Raw genomic sequence first — 22,732 nt, 5'->3', positions numbered from 1 at the left:
GGCTGCGGTTTTGGTACCCTCCAGAGCCCCGCGCTTGAGGCGCCGAGGGCGCGGCAGGACCGCGCGTCTCCCGCGTCACAGCGCTTGTAGAACGCCCGCACTGCTCTCCACAAGGCGTTTATTTATGACACGTGGTGGAAGACGAAAACACGCAAACAGATAATGTGGCCGGCACATTACAGGTAGAGCTATAAAGTCATAAAAACACTCTTTAAACAAACGGGCTGATGTTTTGATTTGGTGCTGGTTAAGTACCGTAACAGGTGCGTGGTTTCCATGATCTGGGGCTTCGTTTGCCTTAGAGAGATTAAGTCCGCGGAAGTACAGGGTATGTGCTAAGTGGGCGCATCAGAGGCAGGGGCGAGATGCGCTGGTGGTCGCCTGGGCCACAGTCGGCGCCCGGAGAAAGTGGGATACCGCTGCTGTCGTTGGAAGCCCCATACCGTGCTAGCAGCCACGGAATGCTGCTAGCACACCAGTCGGCAGCGGGACAGCGCACCACCAGAGCATCACTCGCTCAGGGCGGTCTCTGAGCTGGAACCGCAGCAGCCGCTGCCAGCCAAAGTTTCAGGGTGCCTGCAGCGGTGCGCATAAGGCCACTGAGCGGGGGAAAGAAGCGTCCTGCTTGGCGGCAGTGTGTTCCCTCAGAGGGAAGGGGGTAGCGGGGCTGGAGAGCTGAGGGGAAAGGAGGTACCGGCAGAGCCGGAGTGGGAAAAGGAAGGGAGCTGCCGAAGCGCGTGGCTGCGCAGCAGAAGGCAGTGTCCTCAGCTACCATAGTTACAAAGCCTACTGAAGCTCGAGAGAGCAATATGAAAAACACACCCACTGGTAAACATGATCCCTAATAAGAAACAGCATACATTCCTGAACTGTAATACTTCCCATTTAAAGTAGCAAAGAGATTTAAAGTACGTTATAGCAACTGGCTGCTCCTCCGATCCCTCACGTAGTCAGTCTTCCTTTTCGTGATGTCAAAGAGGATTTTGAGGGAGGAAAAATAGGGCAACACATATGCACCTTGCGATTTTTAAGGTGCAAGAGTGCGTCTGCTCAGACGCTTTAAAAATCTCTGTTCAGTCAGCTATCTTGGCATTTTGTTCAAATCTTTTGGCATTTTTTCATCTTCAGAGCAGCTTTCTTCACGTTCTGCAGGTGTGAAGATTAAGGAAAGTTCCTTGTTCATGGGGCACGTTCCTCCTGCTTGGCTTCAAGGAAGGAAATTTACAACTCATGTTCATGTCATCCTCTTTCCTTGCAAGAATTTCAGGTTGAGCAGGAATACCACACTCGCAGCATGAGGCGTCTGTAATTCAGCTTTGTTCTAACATCTGAAATTACAAGCTTTCACCATCTGCTTTAGAAGTACCTAAAAAGAAAGATTATGAGAAAAACAAAACAGATTCATTACTCAGGATTATTGCTGAAAGAAACAACAGTAGAGGCAACTGCTGACCTCAGAAATTGAGTGGGTAAAAATTATGCTGAAATGTTTCAGCAAAGCCAGCAAATCTGGAAACAGTTTCAGTCTTCCTGTAGCAATTGTAAAACAATAAAGATTAAATGAATCAAAAAGCAGATTCAAAACTCCTGAAAGGAAATGAATTCCTTCCTCTTTATCCACAAAGGAGGCACGTCCCAGAAAGCAGCAACAACGGCTTTCCTACCAATGATCCTCAACGCTAGGGTGGAGAAATCTCTTCTACAGTTAAGAGGCAGTTCTGTCTCCACTGCCTGTTCAGTTGTCAGTCTCTCTGAAGGCTCCTCAAGAACAAAGTGTAACTGTGGTCTCAGTTGTTTCTATTTATGGCTACGATGGCCATAGAAGTGAAATACCTCAGTAAAACTCTTAGAAAGTCTGCAGTAATACTGAGATGTTAATCAGAGAATGTTTGAATGGATACCTGCATTGTATATATCATCGAAGACCTCTAGTCTTCTAATGGGCTGGCTTCCTTTTCTTCTCTCATCTTCAGATTCTCCTTTTCTCTACTGTTATAAAAAAAGGAAAAAAAAAAAGAAAAAAGAAAAAAAGCCCAAATCAGCGTCAGACATTCTGAGCAGCAGAGTCACCTTCTGAGTTACATATAACAGGCATAACATACAAAAAGAAGTTATATAAGATAATAAGCATGCTACATGCATGGTGACCACAGCGTCAGGTCCATGCAGGAAATAACAGTGATCATCTGCCAACTACCACCACAACAGCTGGGTCCTTCTCTGAGTGAGGAGCCACTGTGAAGGGCAAGAGCGAAATGAGAACTCCAAGCTTGTCCATCCTGGGGCTCTGTTCTGACTGCAAGTAAGCAGCCAATTATTGCTAATTGTGCTGGCAGTTTTGCATTGTAGACGCTTAGTGTAGGGTCCAAGCCAATGATTCAGAATAGCTACGAAGATATATTTGACAAGCTTTCCCAGAAGCCTTTCTCTCTCTCCTCTGTCCTTACAGTTCAGCGTCTGCCACCTCGATGCTCTTCTCTTGCGCTTTCTTCTGATGGTGTCGACAGATAATCACAGCTGTCACCACAATGATCATCAGAACACAAGCAGACCCAATGGCCACTGCCAGGAAGTGGATTTCTGAGAAATGCACTGCATGGAGAGAAACAGATAAATGAACAGGAGAGACACACAGAGAGCTCTTGGTATGGGGCTGGGAACCTGTATCCATGCATATAACCTTTCCTCAGGCTCCTTTTTTCCTTGTAGCCATTAACTACCCTCCTGCTTTCTCTTTATAATCCCTTTTCTTCCATCTATTTTCCCAAATGTGGAGGAAGACCTGCCAATGCTTCGCACTGGCTAAATTCACGTGACCTCTGGTGCGGTTCTTGGCCTCTCACCTTTCTGCACAACTCTGAGTCGCACTTCACCAATTGTGCCATCAACGTCTGGTGGGTTCTTCACCTGGCAGGTGAATGTCCCGTTGTCAGTGGGCTGCAAATTCCAGACAATGATGGAAACATCATTACGCTCAATATTCCCATCCCAGGTGACTCGCTCTTTAAACCGTCCGGCAGACAGCTTGTAGGGCTCCTTCAGGTAATAAAATACCTACAAGAAAGAGAGGAAGCTGTCATTCCTACGCACTGTACAGCCTGTGGTAGAAGCAGCACGTGAAAGTGGAGTGGCACCGGCTGAGGCACATGGCCTAAGCTGAGGAGAGCTGTGTTGGCCCAGTCGCTCTCAGATGAACTCTGAGGCCATTTCCAAAGCTAGCGCCTTGTGCGTTTCAGCTGTGCTTGCCCATACCCACACCTGGGATTTTTGCAGTCACTGGGCTTATCCAGTGCTGGGCCTTGGGACTGGTTGGTTTGGGCAAGCGTGCGCCAATGAAACGGAGCACAAAGGTCTCACTTACCGGCTCATGAGAGCTCAGGTCCTCGGGCTGGAAGTTCCAGGTCACTGACAGGTGCTGGCTAATAGGGCTGCTGCTGGAAAAGGTGCATTTTAACCGCAGGTTAGTGCCATTCACAGCATCCACCTCCTTGGAAGTGTGAACTTCCACGGCTGCCGCAGGCCACAGTGCTGCAGGGAAAACAGCGGGGGTTAGAGCTAGAGAAAACTACTGTCTAGGAGGAAGCTCATCACCTGTCCTTAACTCCATATGCAGGAGCCCGCCTTATCTATCCGTGTCAATGTTTAACCTGACGGTCACAAACACACAGATGTAATTACTGAGGGAGGTGATCCTGCGTATGCGGAATCCAAGAGATCCCCTGTGCTTCATGGATTTTGTCAGTTGATGTGCAGGCTGCACAGCGCTGGTTTCAAGGGAGTTTGCACTCATCTGAACTGCTGGTACAGTGCTTTCTTTGTAGTTTTGTGGCTGCACAGTTACACACTTACAGATCTGATAACTGGTTGAGAAAGGACCACTGAGAAGGACTTGCCTATAGGGACAATAGACTTTGTTTTGGGGGGAAATGCCTCTCTTCAGGCATGAGCAAACTTGACACTGAGGAGGTGCAATGCTGTTGTAAATGCCGCCCCTCCTTAAATATACGCTTGCTCCTGACTGGCACTAAAGATACCATATAACTTTTCACATGCTTGTTCTGGTCACATTTTCACAAGTGATTACACTCCACTGCACTCAATTCCCCAAGAAGATTTCTTCAGAAAAGAGAAGTCTTCTTTAGAAAAGAAATCAGAAAGATTTCTTTCAAGTAGGACTGCTGAGCCCCAATAAACAATTGCAATTTCCCATGCTAGAACTTTCCTTTATACAGTTTGTATTATCAGCCTCAGTGTCATGTACACCACGGCAAAAAGTGCTCTTATTGATGTAAGAAGTGTCTGTCAGAAGGTTAATATGGGCTATTATGGCTGGACAACTACAGTCAAATATAGTCAGGCTGAGGAACTCTAAAGGAAATCGTCAAGGTAAATCTGTAAGCATTTGTTTGTCAAAGAAACATCCTCTGTTAACCAAACCACCACAGCTGCCACTTTAAAAATAAGTTGGCATCGCTAACTCAAAGCTGCCCTGAAAGAGAGACAATCAGCAAGAGAGAGACAAGAGAGAGACAAGCATCAAGACACAGACAGAAGAACAACGAAAAGTAGGAGCACCAAAGGGTTGCTGGTGAAGATGCCTCACGCCTGAGCCCTAGTTGTCCTCTGGCTTGCCCTGCCATTCCAGACAGAGTTCGATCGCTCTGGCGGATTGGTGCTACCAAAACGGTGCTGCTGCAAGTTCTCACCTTTTTCCCCTCAATCACTGCGTTGCTTGCCCGACTGCTTTAGCTCGCTGAGTTAGTGGGTTAGTTTCCGCAAAACAGCAGTGCTGAGCTAAAAATCTTGCTGCTACTGCTGAAAGGGACAGTCCTCCCTGTTCCTGATCATGTGCTCCCATTAGAGTCCTTTTCCTCACTGGTCAAACTATCCCCGCAGAAAAAGAAAACATTAATAATTTCCTGTCTCTTTAGGAAGACGAGTTAACTCACCCCACTGTGATTCAAGCAAAAAAAAGCTTATCTGGGGTTGTAAAATGTGGTTTCCTAAGAAAGACAATCAATACATTTCCTGTATCTGAAAATAATTTATAACCAAAGACTTCCTTGCCAAATAATTTCTTTTCTCAAAGGAGAAAATATTTGAAATGCCAAAACATTGAAGGTGTTCACATTTGAAAAACTTCATTGGCAGAGATCCTGTTTCTCATCCAAAGATTCAGTGTCAGATCTTTTCACTTTAAACTTCTTTAAAAGAACAACTGTGGGAAATAAGTGCAAAATACTTTTTCCATGACAGATTACTGAGCATATCCGTGTGCTGACGCCTTTGGGAAGGCAAGACATGGTGTTCTTCGATTCCAGCTATATTGATATAAAGCACTGAAAAATCAAGCAAGTTTATTGTCGGTCTGGAATCGTTGCTGTGTAAAGGATCTAAACCCAGTGCTGCTTAACAATCTCTGATTGTCTAGTAACAAAGCTAAAAAAACATCTAGGAGTAAAGTCCAGATTCCTGGCAGGAGCAGAAAAGATGTGTAACCAGAGCTCAGAATGAGATTAGTGTTCTTCTGCTTGAACACGCCTAAACCTGTTTGTCAAAGAAACTCAATCACTTCATGTCACTTCCAGTGAACCCCAGACCGAAAGAATCGCAGCGATCATCCGCAACAAGTATCTGAGACTCCTATAAAGTCACTGCCTTAATGAGGACGATAATTAAGGGATCAGAAGAGGAAAGTCAAGATGGCAACTGAGGCCAGACTGTTCCAGGTTTCCTTACCTCGGAGCTGTACCCCAAGGAGGAGCACAGCACCCAGCCAGCCGGGGCCATCCATCAGGAAGATAAATCCCACCTCCACGGATTAAGCAGTGCCGGAAGGAGAAATTCGTTTCAGGTTCTCGATAACTGGATGAAAGATGAGTTTCTGAAAGCCTTCCCGGCGCAGTAGAGCAAATTCCTTTCTCTCCGCTTGGCCTGCGAGGCAATGCAAGTACTCCGTCCTGCTTGAGTCAGAGAGCACTCCCTGCCCTTGCACTGAAAGGCGAGGTGCGGCCAGCACAGCTCACTTCTGTGTGTAAAACAGGGAGATTTTCAAGGTAAGATTAATTTCTTCTGCCTCCCATATTCCTTTGCTCTTTTGTGTTGCAATCATCCCTCCTCCCAGCTTCCACTTGAAACCACTCCCCTCTCGTGGGAGGTAATTTTGCTCCTAAAAGAAAATTTGCCTGAAGGTGTTTATAGATAGCCTGAAGGAATGAGGGCCATTTGTTTGGCAAGAAACCTGCAAACAATCCAAAAAAAGCAACCCAAAACAGACAGTCTGTGGTAGCAGTGTGGGCACACGTCCAGAGGACGGAAATGTGCTACTGAAACACAGGTACCTACAGTAAAATGGAGTGATCTTACAATGTTACTTGGTTGCAGCCATCCCGCAGAAGAACTGGAGGCTGCATTAACGGGTGCTTGTAAACTTCTCAGAAAAGTCAGAAGGCAATTACATTGGACATCAGTCCAGCCCGGTGGTAGTCCAGGCCCAGCTGGGGAAACCCCACTGTGCTTAACAAGCAGCGCAAGGTACTAGAGAAACTCAGTGCGACACAAAATATTTTCCCGGTGGCACGTGGCAGTTGTGAGAGCATGAAACCGAGTTGTGCACGAGTTTTGGCAAAATAAGGATGTTTGCATTCGAAGACCATAAATCACTTTAGCAGCAGAACCTGCTGCTGGCTGTGGCTGTGTTTGTGTCTGGTCCATGGTCTGGTTCCAAGAAGTCATCCCAGGTTATAAGATTCCGTTGTGACTGATGCTAATTTTCCTTGCAGTGGTGCCACGGCAGGGACGGGGAGGATGCCCTAACCTCTGGGTGTCTCGAAGGGCTCCCTTCGGCTCAGAGCTAAGGAGCAGAGTGAGGGCACTCTTGCTGTGCAGCAGTGTGGGCTCCGACTGGGATGTTGTGGATTACCTGGGGGACACTGAGAGGATGTCAGAACTGGCCAGAGCAAGGTTTTGGTGGAAAGAGGACAGCAGAAGGACTCTCAGACTTCCTGCTAATGAAGCGACCATGTGGACATCTCTCCTCCCATTTGCTGTTGTAACATCCTTGCGGCAATTTCTGGGGAGAATACTGAATTTATTTTTAACTTTTAAACTTCAAGTTACAAATTTGGCACTGTAAAAAAGCACTGAGGACATCAGTATCGTGGATTGTCCGCAGAACAGCACAGAGAATCTTGTCTCTGCTAACGTGTGTCTGCTAATAGCTCTGCGACACCAGATATCTCTATTTTCATGGGAATAATTTGGGCCTATGTTAACCTTTCATCGCTGCCTCTCCCCAGATTTCCACTGAGTTACTATTCCAAAACATCATCTCCATTTCTTTCATTGCCACCATACATATTTTTTAGGCTGGGGCTTTTCGTTTGTTTGCTTTGCAAGCAGAGGATACTTTTGCCTTTTCAGATTTTGTTTCGAGTATCTGTAAGGCAGTGCTCAGCAGTCAGTTTGCTGCCACCTCCTAAGATGGTCTTTCTGCACAGCAGCAACTTCTTATCCTCGGGCAGCCCGTGCAGGTTCCAGTAGGAGAAGTGTATTTCTTGCTCTAACTGCCCTTTGGCCACTCTGGCCACGTAGCAACACCACCGGCTCCCACTTAAGACCACATTTGTGTAACGCACAGGACTGGGAAGAGGGTCTGTTCCGATCTTTACCTGCAGACTTTTACCAACCTTCAACATCTTGTTTCAAAACGTGCTGACTCTAACTGTTAAGAGAAGACCGTGTCCCCGGCACCCTTTCCAGTAACAAATTCTCTCATTTTTCATTTTGAAACAGAAATAAGTAAGAGAAAGATCTGACAGCTAAAGAGAGCACCTCAATAAATGCAATAAGGGCCCCCAACATTGTCATTAGCCGTGTCATTAAATGGTGCGCTCTTGGGAAGGAGCAAGAAGCCAGTTCCGTCCTTCCAGGCATCTGGAAAGGAGTCCCTTGAGATGCGCGTGGCAGGCGCAGAAACGCAGTGCGCCCTTGTGGAAGGAGGGAGCCTTGGGGGGCTTTGCAATGTCTGCTTCGGACACGGCCCTCAGATCCCCGCTATTCCCACGACGATACGAGCAGCTCTGCCACCTCTGGAGGCTTCAAGCAGAGGGAAGTGGAAAGACGGTGCGTTCCCACTGCGTCCGCGCCAGCATCCCTGCCGGAAGCAAAGCTTGCGAGGGCCCCTGCCGCGGTCCCACGGCGGCGTGGAGGTCTTTGCCTGCCTCAGGGACAAGTCTGGAAAGAGGACGGTCCCGTTCTGCGGGGCTTCCCCGTTCTGCGGCCGGCCCGAGCGAGCCGGCGTGGGAGCGGGGCGCGCTGGAAGGGGCAGGGGCCCCCTCTAGTGGAGCCGGGCCACTTCCACTCGGGTTAGCAAACCCACGGGAAGTCCCGGCATCGAGGACTTCCCAGAAGGGACGGTGCAAAGCCCCCAGGTGAGCCAGTGGCAGAGGTGTCTCAGCCCAGGGTCTGGGCTCCTCCGGCTGCGCGTGGAGGGATGTCTCAGGCTTTCGGGATGGGCTTGCTGCACCGTGGTCCCTTCTGCTTTTGGCAGCTTGTGAGACAGAGGCTTTCTCCAGCCTTAGCCTTCCCCCTAGCATTCACCTTTTGTGAGGGCTGCTAGACTGGTAAGTAGACAGACATAGATGTGATTTAAAGAAACAAAGCTGATTTCATTGTAGGTGCAATTCGTAACTTGAGTACGGATGCTGCATGAAAGTGTAGAATTGCTTTTGCAGCCTTATACGGAAAGTGAAGAGAAACAGCAACACAGTTAAGCACGTTCCCTCCTAACGGGAGAGCATGCCATCATCAGGTGTCTGTCGGGAGCAGAGCATTAGCTTCAGGTCAGAGGCTTGCAGCAGGGGCTGCTGCACTTAGCCACCGCTTTCGCCGCGCTCCTCGCTGTCAGCATGTGCGCAGAGGGGGGTCTGGATGAGGAGCTGGCAAACACCGCTTTTGAAGAGGCAGCAGGAATAAATGGGTTGTGTTAGAGCAAAATAACAAAAGTAGAGTCCAGACTCCATCCTCAGTGCCTAAAGCCCCCGGGTTTTACAGCCTGGCGCCTTCAGGCTCGTTTCTGCTGGCCGTACAGTGTCTCTAGGTGCTGAGCTGCTTGTAGCATTTCTTGTTCCTTTGTTTATTCCCTCCTATGTTAAGTTGCTTGCAGTTGTTCGAACTTCAGAAACACTGGCTTTGAAAAGCTGTTAGGAAGGTCCTGGTGGCAAATCTAATCCAGGCTCATTTATCTCTCCTGCTGCTCCTAGGGCAGTTACAACAGCTCTCTCGAGACTTGAACTGGGCTGGTGCAGCGCAGCCACCCCTTGCTGTCAGTGACGTTCCATGAAGACGTTTTGAGCCTCCACACTTCCTGACATGGGCTTATTTTATCATACGTGTCTGTCTTGGCTGCTTGCAGGTTTCACTGGAAACAGTGAGTCTCCCCAGCACTGCTCAGTTCATTGCCGTACACAATTCTGGGAAAAATCTTGGGCCTCTTTCTTGTAAGTGAGAACTTGAAAAGCCAATGTGTTCTTTCTTCCCTCGCAGCCAGCCTCAGTGATGCCAATCTAATGTGGTAGAGAAGAGCAAGAGAAGGAGGAACACAAGGATGAGGTTGGAGCGGTCCTTGCCTCTCCTGGGACTCCTGCTGTGTGTGGGTGAGTACAGCTGGCCAGAAGCCCACAGGGACCAGAAGGGTGGCTGCCCAGGGGCTGCAGAGGAGAAAGCATAGGGACGTGCGACTGGTTTGGCAAAGTACCTGCAGCCACATCTTCTGCAACTGGCATGTGCAGTGCCTATGGAGCTGCTGCTCTCCAGAGTGAGCCTTCCCCTCAGAGTGCAGGTTGCCGGGACAGAGAAACGGGAATCCAACCCTCTCAGGCTAGAGAAAAGAACCGAAGGTCCCTAGTGAATTTTTGCTTACTAGCTGATTCACTAAGAGACCTGATCTCCAAACTTCATGCAGCAGGGTTGGAGCTTGAGGCACTGCTTTCTGCAGCAGTGTGAACTATAAGGTTCTGTGTTTTTATTTTTCTTTTTATGCTTTATTCATGCACTTTTCTTAAACCGTTTTGTGATCATGGGTAAATAACGTCAGATTCACTGTGATATCTTGGGAGTGGTAGCAATTGCCATGTTACCAGTTTGAACTGACCAGCATTTAGAAAGCTGGTTTAGGATGAAGTGCAGAGTACCTGTAAAGACTATAAAGAAGCTGGTAACTATGAGAAATAAGTTTGAAAGATAATTAAACGACACTACAATAAGACTACAGCTACTCTACCAATGCGCTGCAAATACCAACTGCTATTCTTTTGAGAAGATTCAAAACATTCAGTTTAGCAATGGCCTCTTCTTTTTTCAAATTTAAATTCATCTCATACAAAGGAAAAAGCATCAGATCACCTTCTCTCCAGCCAAGTCCTATGCCTGTGGAATTTCAAATCTACAATTTTGTTACAGTAACTCCTATTGTAAAGCAAGCATTACCTGGGTTGAGACAACAGCGCTGAACACATGAATACAGGTCACTCCTTTATTTACTTACATTACTTTCTATCGACAAATGTATTCTTTAAAGCAAATGACAAGTCTGATTCGGACCTCCTAAAAACTGTTTCTAAAATACTCCAGCTCCAGCGGCTTCAGTGGAGCTACTTGTTTCCTACCAAGAGAGAAAAATCACATAGGTAAACTGCTTTACAGCGTTACATCAAGTGTCAGGGTCCCATCCTCCAGTGAGTGCACTCTTGCAGAGGACAGTGGTTCTTTTACTGCAGAAACCAGGCATGATTTTCCAGCAGTCTTTGGTCCATGATAATAAAGCAAAATTGTTGGGTGACAGCTTGCAATAACCCTTTTTCTAAACTGGGTCAGAAAATCATTCAAATTTCCATTCTGCGTTAGTCCGTGTTAAAAATGGCTTCCGAAGAAGAAGACTTCATTTCAAAACAACATCCTGTCTCAGCTAACAGAACGCTTCTAATGCCTTTAGCACAAATACAGGAGTATAAACATCTCTTCCAAGCAGCTGGGTTCAGAAAGGTTTCCTTGAAGTAGGAAAGGTGTACGATATCAATAGCTACATTACTTAACACTTATTCTTTCTTTTGTAGTTGGCACCGCAGCTCAGCAGGGTAAGTGTATTTTACCAGCATTCTTAACTATTTAGTACGATAAAAAGACCAACTATGCCTCACACGTGAGGACTAAAAGTCAAATAGAAATATTTGAATTTTACAAATATTGTGGGATAGGAAAAGTTCCCTCTTCATTAATTGTTACTGATCTCACTGATTTGAAAAATTGGCTGTCATGAATTGTCCCTAATTATTGCTAGTGATCCCCAGGCAGGGTTGGGCATTTTCCAACAGCAACAAGCAGTAAGGTAATAGCGGGCTGATTTGTTAACACCTATTATTCTCTCCTTTGCAGATGAAACTGAAGCACAGGAGGGTAAGTGTATTTTACCAGCATTCTTAACTATTTAGCATGACATAAAGACTGAAGATGCCTCACAGGTGAGGACTAAAAGGCAGACCGAAATATTTGAGTTCAAGCAGTATTTTAGGAGGAAAAATAGTCCTGTTCGTTAGTTGCTACTGTCATCACCGATCAAAAAAATCAGCTATAACGAGTTGCCCCTAATTATTGTCAGTGGTGTCCAAGCAGGGTTGGCCATTTGCAGAGACCAGCAAGTATATGGATAAACAGAACGATGAATGGCAGGTGGCCAGGCTCTCTGACATGAAGTTGAACACTCTGTGATGGTATTTTGATACTGTTTAGTCTTGTGAAGAATCGGTGTAAAAAGCTAAAGGAAAACATGCACGCAGAAGACACATACACAGGGAATCTACATTACACCATGAAATCAAAGATTCTGCAGAGCAAACTGTCATGGTGGGATCAAGGGTGGGCAGGGAAGCCTGCTCAGAAGCCATTTATAACACTGGTTTCCCTTCTCGTTGGCCCACCTGCCAATAAAGAATTCCTGGTGGAGATTTCTGGAACCACGGTGACAATCACATGTCCCTTGCCTGAAAGCAACGTAGTCTGGGAGTTAACTGGGACAAAACAAGACAGCAGTGAGAGGAAGTATGTTATAGAGAATCACGGCAGCTCTCCTGTCAACGTGAGTTGTTCGTCAGGTGATAAGAAGCGTGAAATGTACCTGAATGCCAGAGGTGAGTGAAAAAGCACTCTGTCTACAGGCTAAAGATAAAGTCTGCGTTTCAGTGACAGATACTAGGAGCTGAGACCTGATTCTTAGTGCTGCTGGGCTGGGTGAATGCGATTCTGCCGAGGCCCTTCCTGCTCTGTGTGGGCAGTAAAAGAGTCCAAGAGCACGTTTTTGGCAAAAGGAATCTCCCTGCTCTCTATGCCCTTCCCTTCCGCTGCCCTCAAGCTGGTTGCATGTCAATGGTTCCCACATATACAGCGCACGATCTTTTTTTATACAGTTTCTGCCATGCTACAAGGCAAGAGTAGAGTCTGTCAGAAAGGCCAGAGGCATTTCTTCTCTTGCAGAGTGAAAACCTCCCACCGGGAGCACACAGCCTGGTTGCCGTGACCCATCAACCAGGGGGAGTTTACCTCCACCCTGACAGAGTGATTTAAGCCTCTGAGCCATTTGAAATTTGGGCAGCTGCTCTGCATTCAGGACTTAGAGTCCAGCATAGGCAGAGGGGGGCAATGGTCTAGGAGATGTTTTGCATGCTCCGGTCAGGCCATGCAAACGGCAGAGGGTAGCGAAGGAGGTTGCACACACCAGCCCCCGGTCTGTGTCTGTTTGCCGGCCGGACTGGCAGGGCGGATAGAATGGCCTGCGCTGTCCCCCGTCCCTTCTGTTTGCTCTTTTCTCCTTCCCACCCAGAGCTGTATCTTTTCTGCGAGCGCTAAGCAGATGAGTGAGGCCTGGACTTTCCTTGCTGGAAAGGAAGGGTGCCCGTCTCTGAGCACCTTCGTCTCTCCTGGCAGTGTGCGCAAACTGTGAGGAGCTGGATGCCTTGGCAGTGACAGGGATCATCACTGCGGATCTTCTGATCACCTTCGGGGTGCTGATTCTGGTCTATTACTTCAGCAAAGACAGGAAGGGGAAAGCGAGCGCTAGTGCTGGCAGTCGGCCACGAGGTAAGAGCCATTTCAGTTGTCTCCGCTCTCCATGATGTGCGCTAGGCACTAAATTAAGCATGTGCCCCTGCCGAGTGAACGGAGCCTCCTCTGTTCCCCCAAGCCTCCAAGACCTCGCCAAACAGCACTCCTGCTTGCCACATCTGTTGCTCCGGGCTGCCTTCTTGTATGGGATGGGTGCGGCTGCCGTGTTGTCTCAAAGGCTTCCGGCCCATAGGAGGCCATTTCACAGGCTGTTGTGCAGCAGCGTTGAGTCTGTGCTGAAACAAACACTGTACGGCGGACGGTCAGCTTGCAAGTGTAGCCGCAAACCCAGCCTGGCCCTGGCCTGCTCAGCTGCTGTCTCAGGCAATCAAAGACCAAGAATCAGGCCTGCACACAGAACATGTGATTAGAAATTGTGGTGTTATTAAAACTATAAATTTGAATTCCTGGCTTCTGAGGCCATGGTTTGGTGACCCACTGGGTCCAGCAGTGGGGCTCATGGGTTATAAATGCCAGGGCAAAGTGATGCAGGGTGGTGACCTCACGATGCTGGTTCAGATTTGTTCAAGAAGTGTTGGCGGTGACATTTGTACCAGGAGACTGCCTGGCAGACAAGTACCATGGGTACTCACCAGCCAGGCTTTGTGCAGATTAGGCATTGCCACTTTTCCCCTAGCCTCCACAAAGCTGATATAAATCTTTCAGCAGGTCTGAATTCCCTATTGTGTGCTTACTGTGCATGTTGTGTGCTGGGTTCAACAGAAATGCGATGATGTGCTCGTGCCTGTGCAGCCTGCTGAGGCAGAGGAGTATAGATCTGGTATGCATATTGTGGAGCTGTCGCCTGGGCCTGTGCTTACGGGGCCTTCTCGTTTTCAAGTATTTCTTCACAGCCAGGAAAGCTAGAAATTTACCCTTTCTAAAAGAAAGCTGGTTTCTTCCAAAATGATCATAAGGCCTCCTGCCTGCAGCAGTTGGGTCTTTAAAAGCTCTAAGCTCATAATAAAGCCATGCAAGTTGACCCATGGTATGCATGACCCTGGGCTCATCCCCGTGAAAGTCCCTCGTGCTGTTATATGAATCATCACCAACGATGACCTCTCTTTGCCTCCGTTGCAGGTCAGAAGATGCAGCGTCCTCCCCCCGTTCCAAACCCGGACTACGAGGTATGGAGAACCTGCATTTTTTCCATCTCTCTTTGCTGGTTGGGGACGGATAGCCAGAGCTGGGAATCTGTAGCAGTATCCTTTTTGCTCCTTTGAAGAAGCATCCAGTCAACCTCCAAGCTTTCCCGGGAGCAGAGGAAAAAGGTGGCGAGGGGGGAGCCCCGTCTCATGGGGCTGACACAGGGGGTCGGGAGCAGAACTGCAGCTTCTCGTGCACGCTACCAGAGCAGCACTACACCTGCTCTCTCTGTTGTAGTTTTCTCCACGTATTGTGTGGACCAAGACCCTGGCGTTGTTCGAGGGTGTGTTAATAAGGATTCCCAAATTAACATCTCTCCTGTTCCCACAGCCCATCCGGAAAGGCCAGCGAGAAGTGTACGCAGGCCTGGAATCCAGGGGCTTCTGAAATTCCCATGGATGACAGGCTGGAAAACAGCGGCAGAGGGGCTAAGGGCGTCTGCCCAGCTTGGTACCGGTTCTCTGCAGGCCTGCTGAGGCCCAGGCGTTTTGGGGTAAGCCAGGCGGCTGCACAGGACAGGCACCCTGCTGCCATCCGCTGTCCCAGCCTGATGTGTTCCTTCAGCCTTCGGTTTGACATTAGGGAAAAGAATCAAACGAGCACATTGGCAAGAGACGTTTTCCTTCTCATTAAAGGACTGCAGCCTCACTTGTGGTTCCTGGCCTCCTTTTCCCTCACACTTCTCTCTCTCTCTGCTCCAGTTGCACGCTCTGGTTTTCCCTCCCATTTAATTTCCACCCTGAGTGCCTCCACTTGCTCCCCGTGCCTCCCTGGATAGCTAGTGGGCAAAGAGTGGGTCCTTCTCACAGTGCCTGGCTTCTGACCTTGTCCTGCTCTCATGTTCATCGCTTATCTTAGTTTTGCTGCTCAGGACTGTAACAAAAGGAACAGAGGCAGTCAGTATATTAAAAACAAAATGGTACATTTTCATAGAAAAGCCAGTGCTTTGAATGAAACTATTTCAGTCCAAAAGAACAGTTTTCCTTTAAAAAAATGAGAAGCACTTCTACCAGTACATGCAGACCGACCTGTCCATCCCCCAGCCCTTCTTGTGTAGGAAATGAGTGGGGCTGAGTACCGCTTTGCATCCAGTGACCTTTATGTTTCAGACCTTCAACAGAACATCCTCATAGGGTCACATGGGGATTTGGTGCCTTCCCAAGCCATCTGAAAGCCTCCTATTGGGAAATTCAAGTGCTTGGCTGAGTGTTAGATCTTTGTTACTATTAAATAGTGGGGCTCTTCGATATTTCAGCTAAGATTTGAACCCCCACTTAGCAATGAGTATCAGCTTTGCAGCCTGACTGAGCACAGATTTTCACGTTTCCCAGATTGGAACTGAGACCCTTTGGCTCAGCCCCAGGACTAGCACTCTGCTCTGAAACAGCTTGTTCCCTGGAATTGAAATGAATGTACTGGGGCCACAGAGATAAAGCCCAGGGCCTACAAAATCCAAGAGAGCATCAAACCCTTTTGCTAGGCCGTCCTCATCCCAGAGACTCCATGGACTCCATTGGTACTGATATTCTATAGCGTAGTCTAGGATAAACACATTTCTTCGAGTATGTTGTACCCTAAGGGGTGTACAAGTACATTTGCTGGCCAAGTTTCATTTTCCAGAACTATTGCTCTTTGAGATTCTTGTGATCTGCCCTTTGTTGCTGCCCTTTCAGCTCTGTAACTTGAGTTCTGCCTGGGTTCTGTTAGAAAGATGGTGGGCTTCTTTGCCGTTGGTAAAGATCTGTTTTAACTTTCTTATATACATTTTAAAATTGTAATATGTTAATAAAATGGGAGACAGCACCCCCAGGGAAAAGATTTCCCCTGTGTTTTTGTCTCTGTTAAAGGAAACCAGTTTTTGTTAAGGGGAGTTCCCAGGTCAGGAGTAGTCCAAGACGGTGAGAGCTTCTGTGGGTCTGTGTTGACTCACCTTGCAGCAGCCTACGAGGGGTTTGGGAGCAGACTGTGCCAGGATGGGGGGGGACACCTACACGTACAAAAATGCACTGCCGTGCCTAGGAGAGCGGGGCCGGAGAGCAGGGCAGGGGCCAACAGGAGCTGGGGAGTGGGTCTGGGGCTGCTGTCTGGGGGCAAGTGAAATAGCTGAGGTCCCATGCACTCAACACACAGATTTTAAGTCTGCCTGATTTTAAAAGCTGTGGTTTCCAAAGCAGCAGCAATGGGGCAGGTAGTAAGTTAAGGAGAAGGGCCCAAGAGATGCTGTGGTGCCTGGGAACGTTTCTGGTCTAACACTGGCTGAGCGAGCCACATTTCTGTTGCTCTGCAGAGCAACAGCTCTGAAGAAAGGAAACAGCAGCAGTGATGGGGGCTGCGGGCGGTTTAACCCTTCAGTTTCAGCATGGGGAGATGAACACCCAGCAAGTTTCATGCTTCGGATTGCTGTGCTTACCCTGCAGGATGTGGTTTTAAAGGCAGCACAGCTGGGTTTACCATACAAGGCGCTGAACATCTAGGAGGGAGATGGCAAGATACAAAGAGCACTAACTCCCGGCAGCTCTAAAACCACTCTGGGCCACGTTCTCAGCTTCTGCAAAACATCACTGCTGGAGGGACGCTTGCTCGGCCCAGCCATACAGCCTATTGCCACGAATGGGATGCGAGAAGCTCCGACCAGTCTGGGTGTACAAGGGTTAATCTTTGCTTCAAGCTACACCCCGGTGCTTCTGCCACCATTTCTAGGGCTGCACGTCTGCCTCAGCCAGTGCCATCCCACGTTCTCCTTATCTCAGGGGGATCGGCGCCCATCCACTGACAACATCTCTCTGCCTCTGTGCTTAGCCGCACTACAGAAATATTTCTTTGTCCTGCCAAGCGTGAGGTGCTGAGGAGCCTCTCACAAATAGATGAGTTGTAAATGTTGCCCCTGCTGTGCCTTTGATTTGTGCGGAGCATACCCACCCACTCTGCTCCGGGTTTCTCCTGCTCTTCGGGTGCGGTTAGCCACCTTTGCTCATTGCTTTGAGATCTGGTGGTGATGAAAGTGCTATGAACTGGGCGGTCTGCTGGTCACTTTTTTTATAAGGTCCTACCCAGATGGCTTTGCAGACCAAAGGCGGGTATTGGCATATTCTACCCGCAATGGCCATATCAGACTCACCCTTCACTGGAGCAGGTTAGAGCGGAAAAACCACTAAGACATTATTCTGCTCCTGTGAAGAGCAAAATGTTGTTGCATAAAGAGCCAACACCATAGGAAAACAGGTCCTTTTCTTGTTCACTGTCCGCAAGGCTGAACACACACCGATTCCTGTAAGGGCACGTGGGGTGCGCCCACGGCTTTGCTTTGCACACAGTCTGTGTTGTTTGCTGTGTTAGGCATGTCACAGACTTGTGGCCAGTTTTTACTGAGTGTTAACTCTTTTGGTGCTTACTTCATACCACTGAGTCACAAGGCAATCCACAGCCTGGTGCTCTCTAAAGCCTGTCGCCCGGATTCTTAGAAAAGCAGGAAAACACAACCTACAGGTGTGTGCAACTGGCACGCAGAGGGTGACCTGGTTTCTGAGGTTTCTAACTGCTAGGTGATCCTGTCTGTTATCTGCCTCCCATTTTGGCCACAGTCAGACCACATTAGCTGTTTCTGCTCAGAGCTGGGGAACAAGGACCTTGCCCGGAGGAGCTGGGCTGGTGTGGGGAGACCCAGTGCTGCTCAGTGTCTGGAAAGGTGGTGGAGCTGGGAAAGGCTCTGAAAGTTTGCTTGTCTGCATCCTGTACTCAGCACACTCACTGGGATGGCTAGCGAGCCTGAAAGCGGGGTTGCCGAACGCCCCACAAAAGATCCCTGGCCTGGCCACAAAGGTGAGTCACTCTCCGGTGGGTTGCAGAGGCAGAGGAGGGTGGGAGAGCCTCCCGAGAACATCGGAGGTGCGGGGAGTGAGGACTGCCTCTGGCCTGCGCTGCCTGGCCCACTCTGCCACCACGTGTTTTGCACGGTCTCTGCTGCAGTTTTCGTCCCCTCTGCTGTTTCCATTTCTTCTTTGGGCCCAGCCCCCATGAGCACTTCTGGGGAGCCAGCACAGCTTGCTTGCGTGCTCATGCTTCTCTCCCCTAAGCACGGAGGCAACTTGCAGGCTGGCTGGGTGCCAGGGACCTGGCAAGCCCCTGCGGTTTGGAGACTGCAATTAGATGCCAAGCCCTGCATGTGCAGAGGAAACGTCCTCCTGTCATCCCTCCTGCCAGCCCCCCAGCTCTGTCCAGGGGACTGAGGCACGCAGGCACTTTGCAGGGGTGACACAGCCCCTGCTGAGTGTCACTGTGCTCCTGGTGTCCCCGCTCCCCATCTGGAAGGGGAGTTAAATGGGACAAAGCCAGCCTCTGCTACTTTCAGGGGCAGCAACCCTCTCCGTTCACAAGGGCCCCCATCCTCAGCTTCAGCAATGGACCCAGATGTCAGATCCGGGCACAGAGAGGTGGCACAGCATGGGCACCTGCCTGCACTGGCAGAGCAGTGTCCCACTGGGACAGGCAGGAGCCTTCCAGATCTGCGGGGATCCAGGCAGATCGCATCCAGCGCTCACCTTCCCCAGCGACTGCACGGCTCCCCAGGCCTCAACACAACCGATGGAGCAGGGAGGCTATGGGATAGGCTCATCTTTAATGAGAGGAATACAGAAGTGCAAGAGGCCATGGAAAGAGCAGCGTGCTACAAGCAGCCCACCCTGGCAAGGAGCTGGAGGGCTCTCTAGACAAAAACCTGCGCTGTCTTCTGCCAGTAGTGAGCTTATGAAGGCAGTGCCAGGGCAGGGTACTGGTGCTCCTGGGCACTGGCGGTGGCTTTGCTGTGGTATCACTCCAGGTGTGAAGGAGTCACAGGCCCCAGCGTCTTCCCACTTCACTTGCGGGCCTTGGTAGGTGCCAGCCGGCTGTATTGTCCGTCGTCCCGCTCGCCAAGGGGCTAGGAGGAAAAAAAGGCAAGACAAGCTACAGCTGTGTCTGTCCGGCCCTGGGAGGGAGGGTACAGGGGAAGCTGGCCCAGCCTTCCCTTTGTCAAGCTTTTGGCAAGCTTTCCCTCCCCGCACACAGAGCTTAACAACCCCAGAGAGTAAGAGGCAGGGGGTAGCTGAGCTTGCCCCATCCTCTGGGTCACTCAGGGGGAGGCGGCTGCGAACGCCCCAGCAGAGAGCAATCTCCAATGCAGCTCGGCGCCTCATGGCGTCGAGCATCCCCCAGCAGCTGTGCTGTCATGGCCGTGCCGGTCCCATCACGCAGCCCCACGCCACGCAGAGGTGCTGAAGCCCACGTGCACACACACATACGCGCCCATCCTCACCTGGTAGAGCTGCTCGTTGGCAATCAGGTTCTGCCTGTCAGAAGCTAAATGAAGAAAGAAGGTGGTCAAGGATCAGGGGAGTCATGGGCAGTGTGGTGAACATCTGCAAACAAACCCAAGCGGCCGTCTGCTTTCAGCCCTGTGCTTTTACTTCCTCTGGGAGGCTTGGTGGAAAGCCCCTGCAAGGCCTCAGATGTTCCTGTGCCACCAGCTGCTGTCCCTGGGATGATGTTTTGGTGAACCTTGTGCCTTCGATGGCTTCTCCTGGGAAGCTGAGCTAGGGGCAGGAAGGGGACACGGAGTGCTCACATGGATCCCTACCCTAGACACGCCGTGTGCTGGCTGCTGCCTACAGCTTGCAGTGACTGGGCTCTGGGAGCAGTGATGGAAAGTCCCGAGGTACCACGCAGCTCCTAAAGATGCCCAGGCACTTCCCGTCCCCACCCACGGGCAGCCATCAGGGTTCTCCCCTCACCTCGTGACATGCGTCCCTTGTCCTGGCCAGTGATGCAATACACAGCAACTGCCAGGAAGAAGGTTGCGACAACATCTGCGACCACGATCCCCGAGATGGTGGGAGCATCCACTTCGATGCAGTTCTGGCACACTGGAAGCCCAAAAGGACGCAAACACTGAACGCAGAGCCATGACCAGGACCCTGCCCCTTGGCCGCCTTCGCCCTGCCGCCAGGATCAGCCTGAGCCCAAAGCGCTCAGCCAGCTCCGCCAGTCCAGGCAGGCTCCAGTCCCAGGGCGAGAGACCAGGGATTAAGTTTGGCTTGCTGTGTGACTCAAGGCAGTGGCAGAAGCTGCCACGTGTCCCCAGCACTCAGGGCAGGCCACAGCAGGGCCAGCGAGCGGCTAGCAATGAGGTAGTATGAGTGCCAGGTTATGGCACTAAACGAGGCTGTAGAGCTCTCACGGGGACACCATATACAGGGGAATGTGCAGCTTGGCTGTTCGCAAGGGTAACCTAGCACAGGAGCTGCCAGGACTTCTGCACGCTGGTGGGACCACCCTCAAACTCTGCGAAATCAGTAGTTCCCTCAGAAATTTGCTTGGGTGAACACTCCGAGCAGTTCTGGCTCTAGAAACCAGGTTTGCAACACTTACTTCGATAGTACACCTGGAGGGGGGAGCTTTGCTTTCCGTCTTCTGTTTCACATATATAGATGCCTCTGGGATCATCGTAAACTGCACCCAAGTCCAGCTGTGTTATGTTTCCTATCCTAATCCCATCTTTCCACCATATGACTTGACTTTGGCGCTCTAGTACACATTGCAAGAACACCTTCCCACTGGCTTCCTTCACAATTACTTTCTGTCCTGTAAAAAAAAGGAGAGCAGAGAGCTTCACAGCGGAGTTCTCAACACTCACAGTGGTGCAGAGCTCAGAGATCTCATTCATGGAGACGGCTAGTGTAGAGAACATCACACCAGGCTGTCCCCTGAGCAGCGGAAAGGACACTGCAAACAAAAAACTGGGAAAAGCAGACTACCCAGCAGAAAAGTAGTCCAGCGTTCAACTGGTGGTTACATTAATGCAGCTCTGGGTAGTTTAGAGATCCAAATTCCCTTAGAGTGAAAACTAACTGGAATTGGGCATCTACCTAGACTCCATTCAGACTATATGTGCGTGACCCTCATCCCGCACACGGATTGCAATGGTTTTGAAGTGCAAATGCAGTGAGAGACATTTCCACAGAAAGTGAAATGTTTCCACCAGCAGGGACGGACAGGAGCTGAGCCCAAATGGGGAGGCAAAAACCCATTTGGGTTTTTAGCCAATAGTAAAAAACATTTTTTAGCAAAAAGCATAAAAAACCCGCACAGAATTGCTTCCTTGGCCCAAAGGCATCACCTTCAGAGTCTGCAAATGGAGAGTAAATGCCCTGCCTCATTTGCTGAGCGCTGGAGCAGAGTAGAGAGCACAGCCTCTCCTGCTCGCATGTTTGCGCTGGGCACAAAGCCCATGGCTACTTTGGTCTAACACCATGGTACTGCCAAGTCCAACTTTACATGCTCTGTCATTGCAAGGTGGGTTTGAGCCATCACAGCCAGCCACAGAGTAATGCACGTTGCTCCAGACTGTGACAGCAATGGTCCAGGGCGGGCAGAGTCATCAGAGCGATCCCGTCCTCGTGAACCGTTGCACTGACTCACTCCCTTTGCCCCATCGGTATTTACGAACCTCGCATCAAGGTGCTGCAACGGGAAAACCCAGCAAGCCGCGGGGGCCTGCTTCCAGCCACCCTCCCACCACCGCAGAGACGCCGGCGGCGTAAGCAATACGGGTGGCAGTCTCCGGGGACCGCGGCGAGCGCCCAACGGGCACCGCCGCTGACCCGCTGCAGCGTGCGGGACGAGCCCCGGCCTCGCCATCTGTGCAGGGTCCCTCGGGCGCACCACGCCGGGGGTCTCCGCGAAGCGCGTCGGTCTGCGCGGCACCGCCCCTGTTTCAGGCGTGGGGCACAGCACCGCAGCGGCCCGTGGGCAGAGACTGACGCCCATGGACTTACCTTGGACACCCCAGCTGGCCGCGGCCAGGCTGGCGAGGAGCGCCCAGGCGCCCAGGGCCCTTCCCCTCCACATGGCTCAAAATGGTGGCGGCTCTTTCCTCCGCTCAGAGGAGAGGACGCGGAGAGAGCTCCTCACCACGCCGCCACCCGCCCTGAGATCTTTGTCAGGTACCGGATGCCGGGGGCTGGAGCCTCCCTCCCCCAGGAGCCGGGGGATGTCTGAGGTGCCCTGAGCCTGCCTCCTCGGCCCAGCCCCAGCCATGATGCCTGTGGAAAGGCAGGGGAGGACAGCTGGGCCTGAGGTGGCAGGGCCCCGGGCAGCCGTGGGCCCCCAGCAGCTATGGGGCCCCCAGCAGCTATGGGGCCCCCAGCAGCCGGGGAGCCCCCAGCAGCCGCGGGCACCCCTGCAGCCATGGAACCCCCCAGCAGGTGTGGACCCCCAGCAGCCATGTGTCCGCAGCAGCCACAGGTCCCCCCGCAGTGACGGGTCCCCCCGCAGCCACGGAACCCCGCAGCAGCCGTGGAACGCCCCCACAGCCATGGAGCCCCCCAGCAGCCACGAGTCGCCCCGCGGCCACTGGTTCCCCCGCAGCCATAGAGCCCCCCCGCAGCCACGGGCCCCC

The 22,732-nt window shown here is 50.7% G+C and overlaps 3 protein-coding genes across 7 annotated transcripts; 1 reads left to right on the top strand and 2 right to left on the bottom strand.

Annotated features, from left to right (window-relative positions):
• Nucleotides 1-107: 107 nt before the first annotated feature.
• Nucleotides 108-6,026, bottom strand: LOC140661884 (myelin protein zero-like protein 2). Its single transcript, XM_072884699.1, has 6 exons — nt 5,740-6,026; nt 3,362-3,528; nt 2,844-3,054; nt 2,448-2,592; nt 1,902-1,989; nt 108-1,366 (listed from the first exon to the last, which is right to left on the bottom strand). The coding sequence occupies exons 1-5, from the start codon at nt 5,792-5,794 to the stop codon at nt 1,929-1,931; spliced, it is 639 nt and encodes a 212-aa protein (XP_072740800.1). The 5' UTR covers nt 5,795-6,026; the 3' UTR covers nt 108-1,366; nt 1,902-1,928.
• CD3E (CD3 epsilon subunit of T-cell receptor complex) lies at nt 5,648-16,106 on the top strand. 4 transcript variants are annotated; one of them, XM_072884701.1, is made up of 8 exons: nt 5,648-6,056; nt 9,547-9,656; nt 11,115-11,135; nt 11,434-11,454; nt 11,988-12,185; nt 12,979-13,131; nt 14,236-14,282; nt 14,632-16,106. In XM_072884701.1, the coding sequence occupies exons 2-8, from the start codon at nt 9,608-9,610 to the stop codon at nt 14,686-14,688; spliced, it is 546 nt and encodes a 181-aa protein (XP_072740802.1). In that variant the 5' UTR covers nt 5,648-6,056; nt 9,547-9,607; the 3' UTR covers nt 14,689-16,106. The 4 variants fall into 4 exon arrangements, with proteins under 4 accessions (XP_072740802.1, XP_072740801.1, XP_072740804.1 ...); XM_072884700.1 differs by lacking the exon at nt 5,648-6,056 and adding an exon at nt 8,162-8,432; XM_072884702.1 differs by lacking the exon at nt 5,648-6,056 and adding an exon at nt 9,386-9,430.
• Nucleotides 16,107-18,903: 2,797 nt separating this feature from the next.
• Nucleotides 18,904-22,591, bottom strand: LOC140661830 (T-cell surface glycoprotein CD3 gamma chain-like). 2 transcript variants are annotated; one of them, XM_072884596.1, is made up of 5 exons: nt 22,110-22,591; nt 20,704-20,916; nt 20,067-20,198; nt 19,592-19,635; nt 18,904-19,216 (listed from the first exon to the last, which is right to left on the bottom strand). In XM_072884596.1, exons 1-5 carry the CDS (start codon nt 22,180-22,182, stop codon nt 19,154-19,156), a joined length of 525 nt encoding a protein of 174 aa, XP_072740697.1. In that variant the 5' UTR covers nt 22,183-22,591; the 3' UTR covers nt 18,904-19,153. The 2 variants fall into 2 exon arrangements, with proteins under 2 accessions (XP_072740697.1, XP_072740696.1); XM_072884595.1 differs by having other exon boundaries at nt 20,704-22,591.
• Nucleotides 22,592-22,732: the final 141 nt, after the last annotated feature.

This window comes from Ciconia boyciana, chromosome 20 (assembly GCF_034638445.1).
Source record: "Ciconia boyciana chromosome 20, ASM3463844v1, whole genome shotgun sequence".
Classification (NCBI taxonomy): domain Eukaryota; kingdom Metazoa; phylum Chordata; class Aves; order Ciconiiformes; family Ciconiidae; genus Ciconia; species Ciconia boyciana.
Note: the sequence above shows the minus strand (reverse complement) of the source record. Positions and strands in the feature narration are given on the sequence as shown.

Excerpts from the sequence above, each read along its gene's own strand:
- LOC140661884 (XM_072884699.1), bottom strand. The coding sequence starts at position 5,794 with ATGGATGGCCCCGGCTGGCTGGGTGCTGTGCTCCTCCTTGGGGTACAG. Across the intron at positions 3,529-5,739 it reads CCTTGGGGTACAGCTCCGAG|CACTGTGGCCTGCGGCAGCC; the intron begins GTAAGGAAACCT and ends TTTTCCCTGCAG. Across the intron at positions 2,593-2,843 it reads ACTCAGAGTTGTGCAGAAAG|TGCATTTCTCAGAAATCCAC; the intron begins GTGAGAGGCCAA and ends CTCTCCATGCAG.
- CD3E (XM_072884701.1), top strand. The coding sequence starts at position 9,608 with ATGAGGTTGGAGCGGTCCTTGCCTCTCCTGGGACTCCTGCTGTGTGTG. Across the intron at positions 9,657-11,114 it reads GGGACTCCTGCTGTGTGTGG|TTGGCACCGCAGCTCAGCAG; the intron begins GTGAGTACAGCT and ends TTTCTTTTGTAG. Across the intron at positions 11,455-11,987 it reads TGAAACTGAAGCACAGGAGG|AATTCCTGGTGGAGATTTCT; the intron begins GTAAGTGTATTT and ends CTGCCAATAAAG.
- LOC140661830 (XM_072884595.1), bottom strand. The coding sequence starts at position 21,022 with ATGTTCTCTACACTAGCCGTCTCCATGAATGAGATCTCTGAGCTCTGC. Across the intron at positions 20,199-20,703 it reads CCTCCAGGTGTACTATCGAA|TGTGCCAGAACTGCATCGAA; the intron begins GTAAGTGTTGCA and ends TTGGGCTTCCAG. Across the intron at positions 19,217-19,591 it reads CCAACGAGCAGCTCTACCAG|CCCCTTGGCGAGCGGGACGA; the intron begins GTGAGGATGGGC and ends TTTTCCTCCTAG.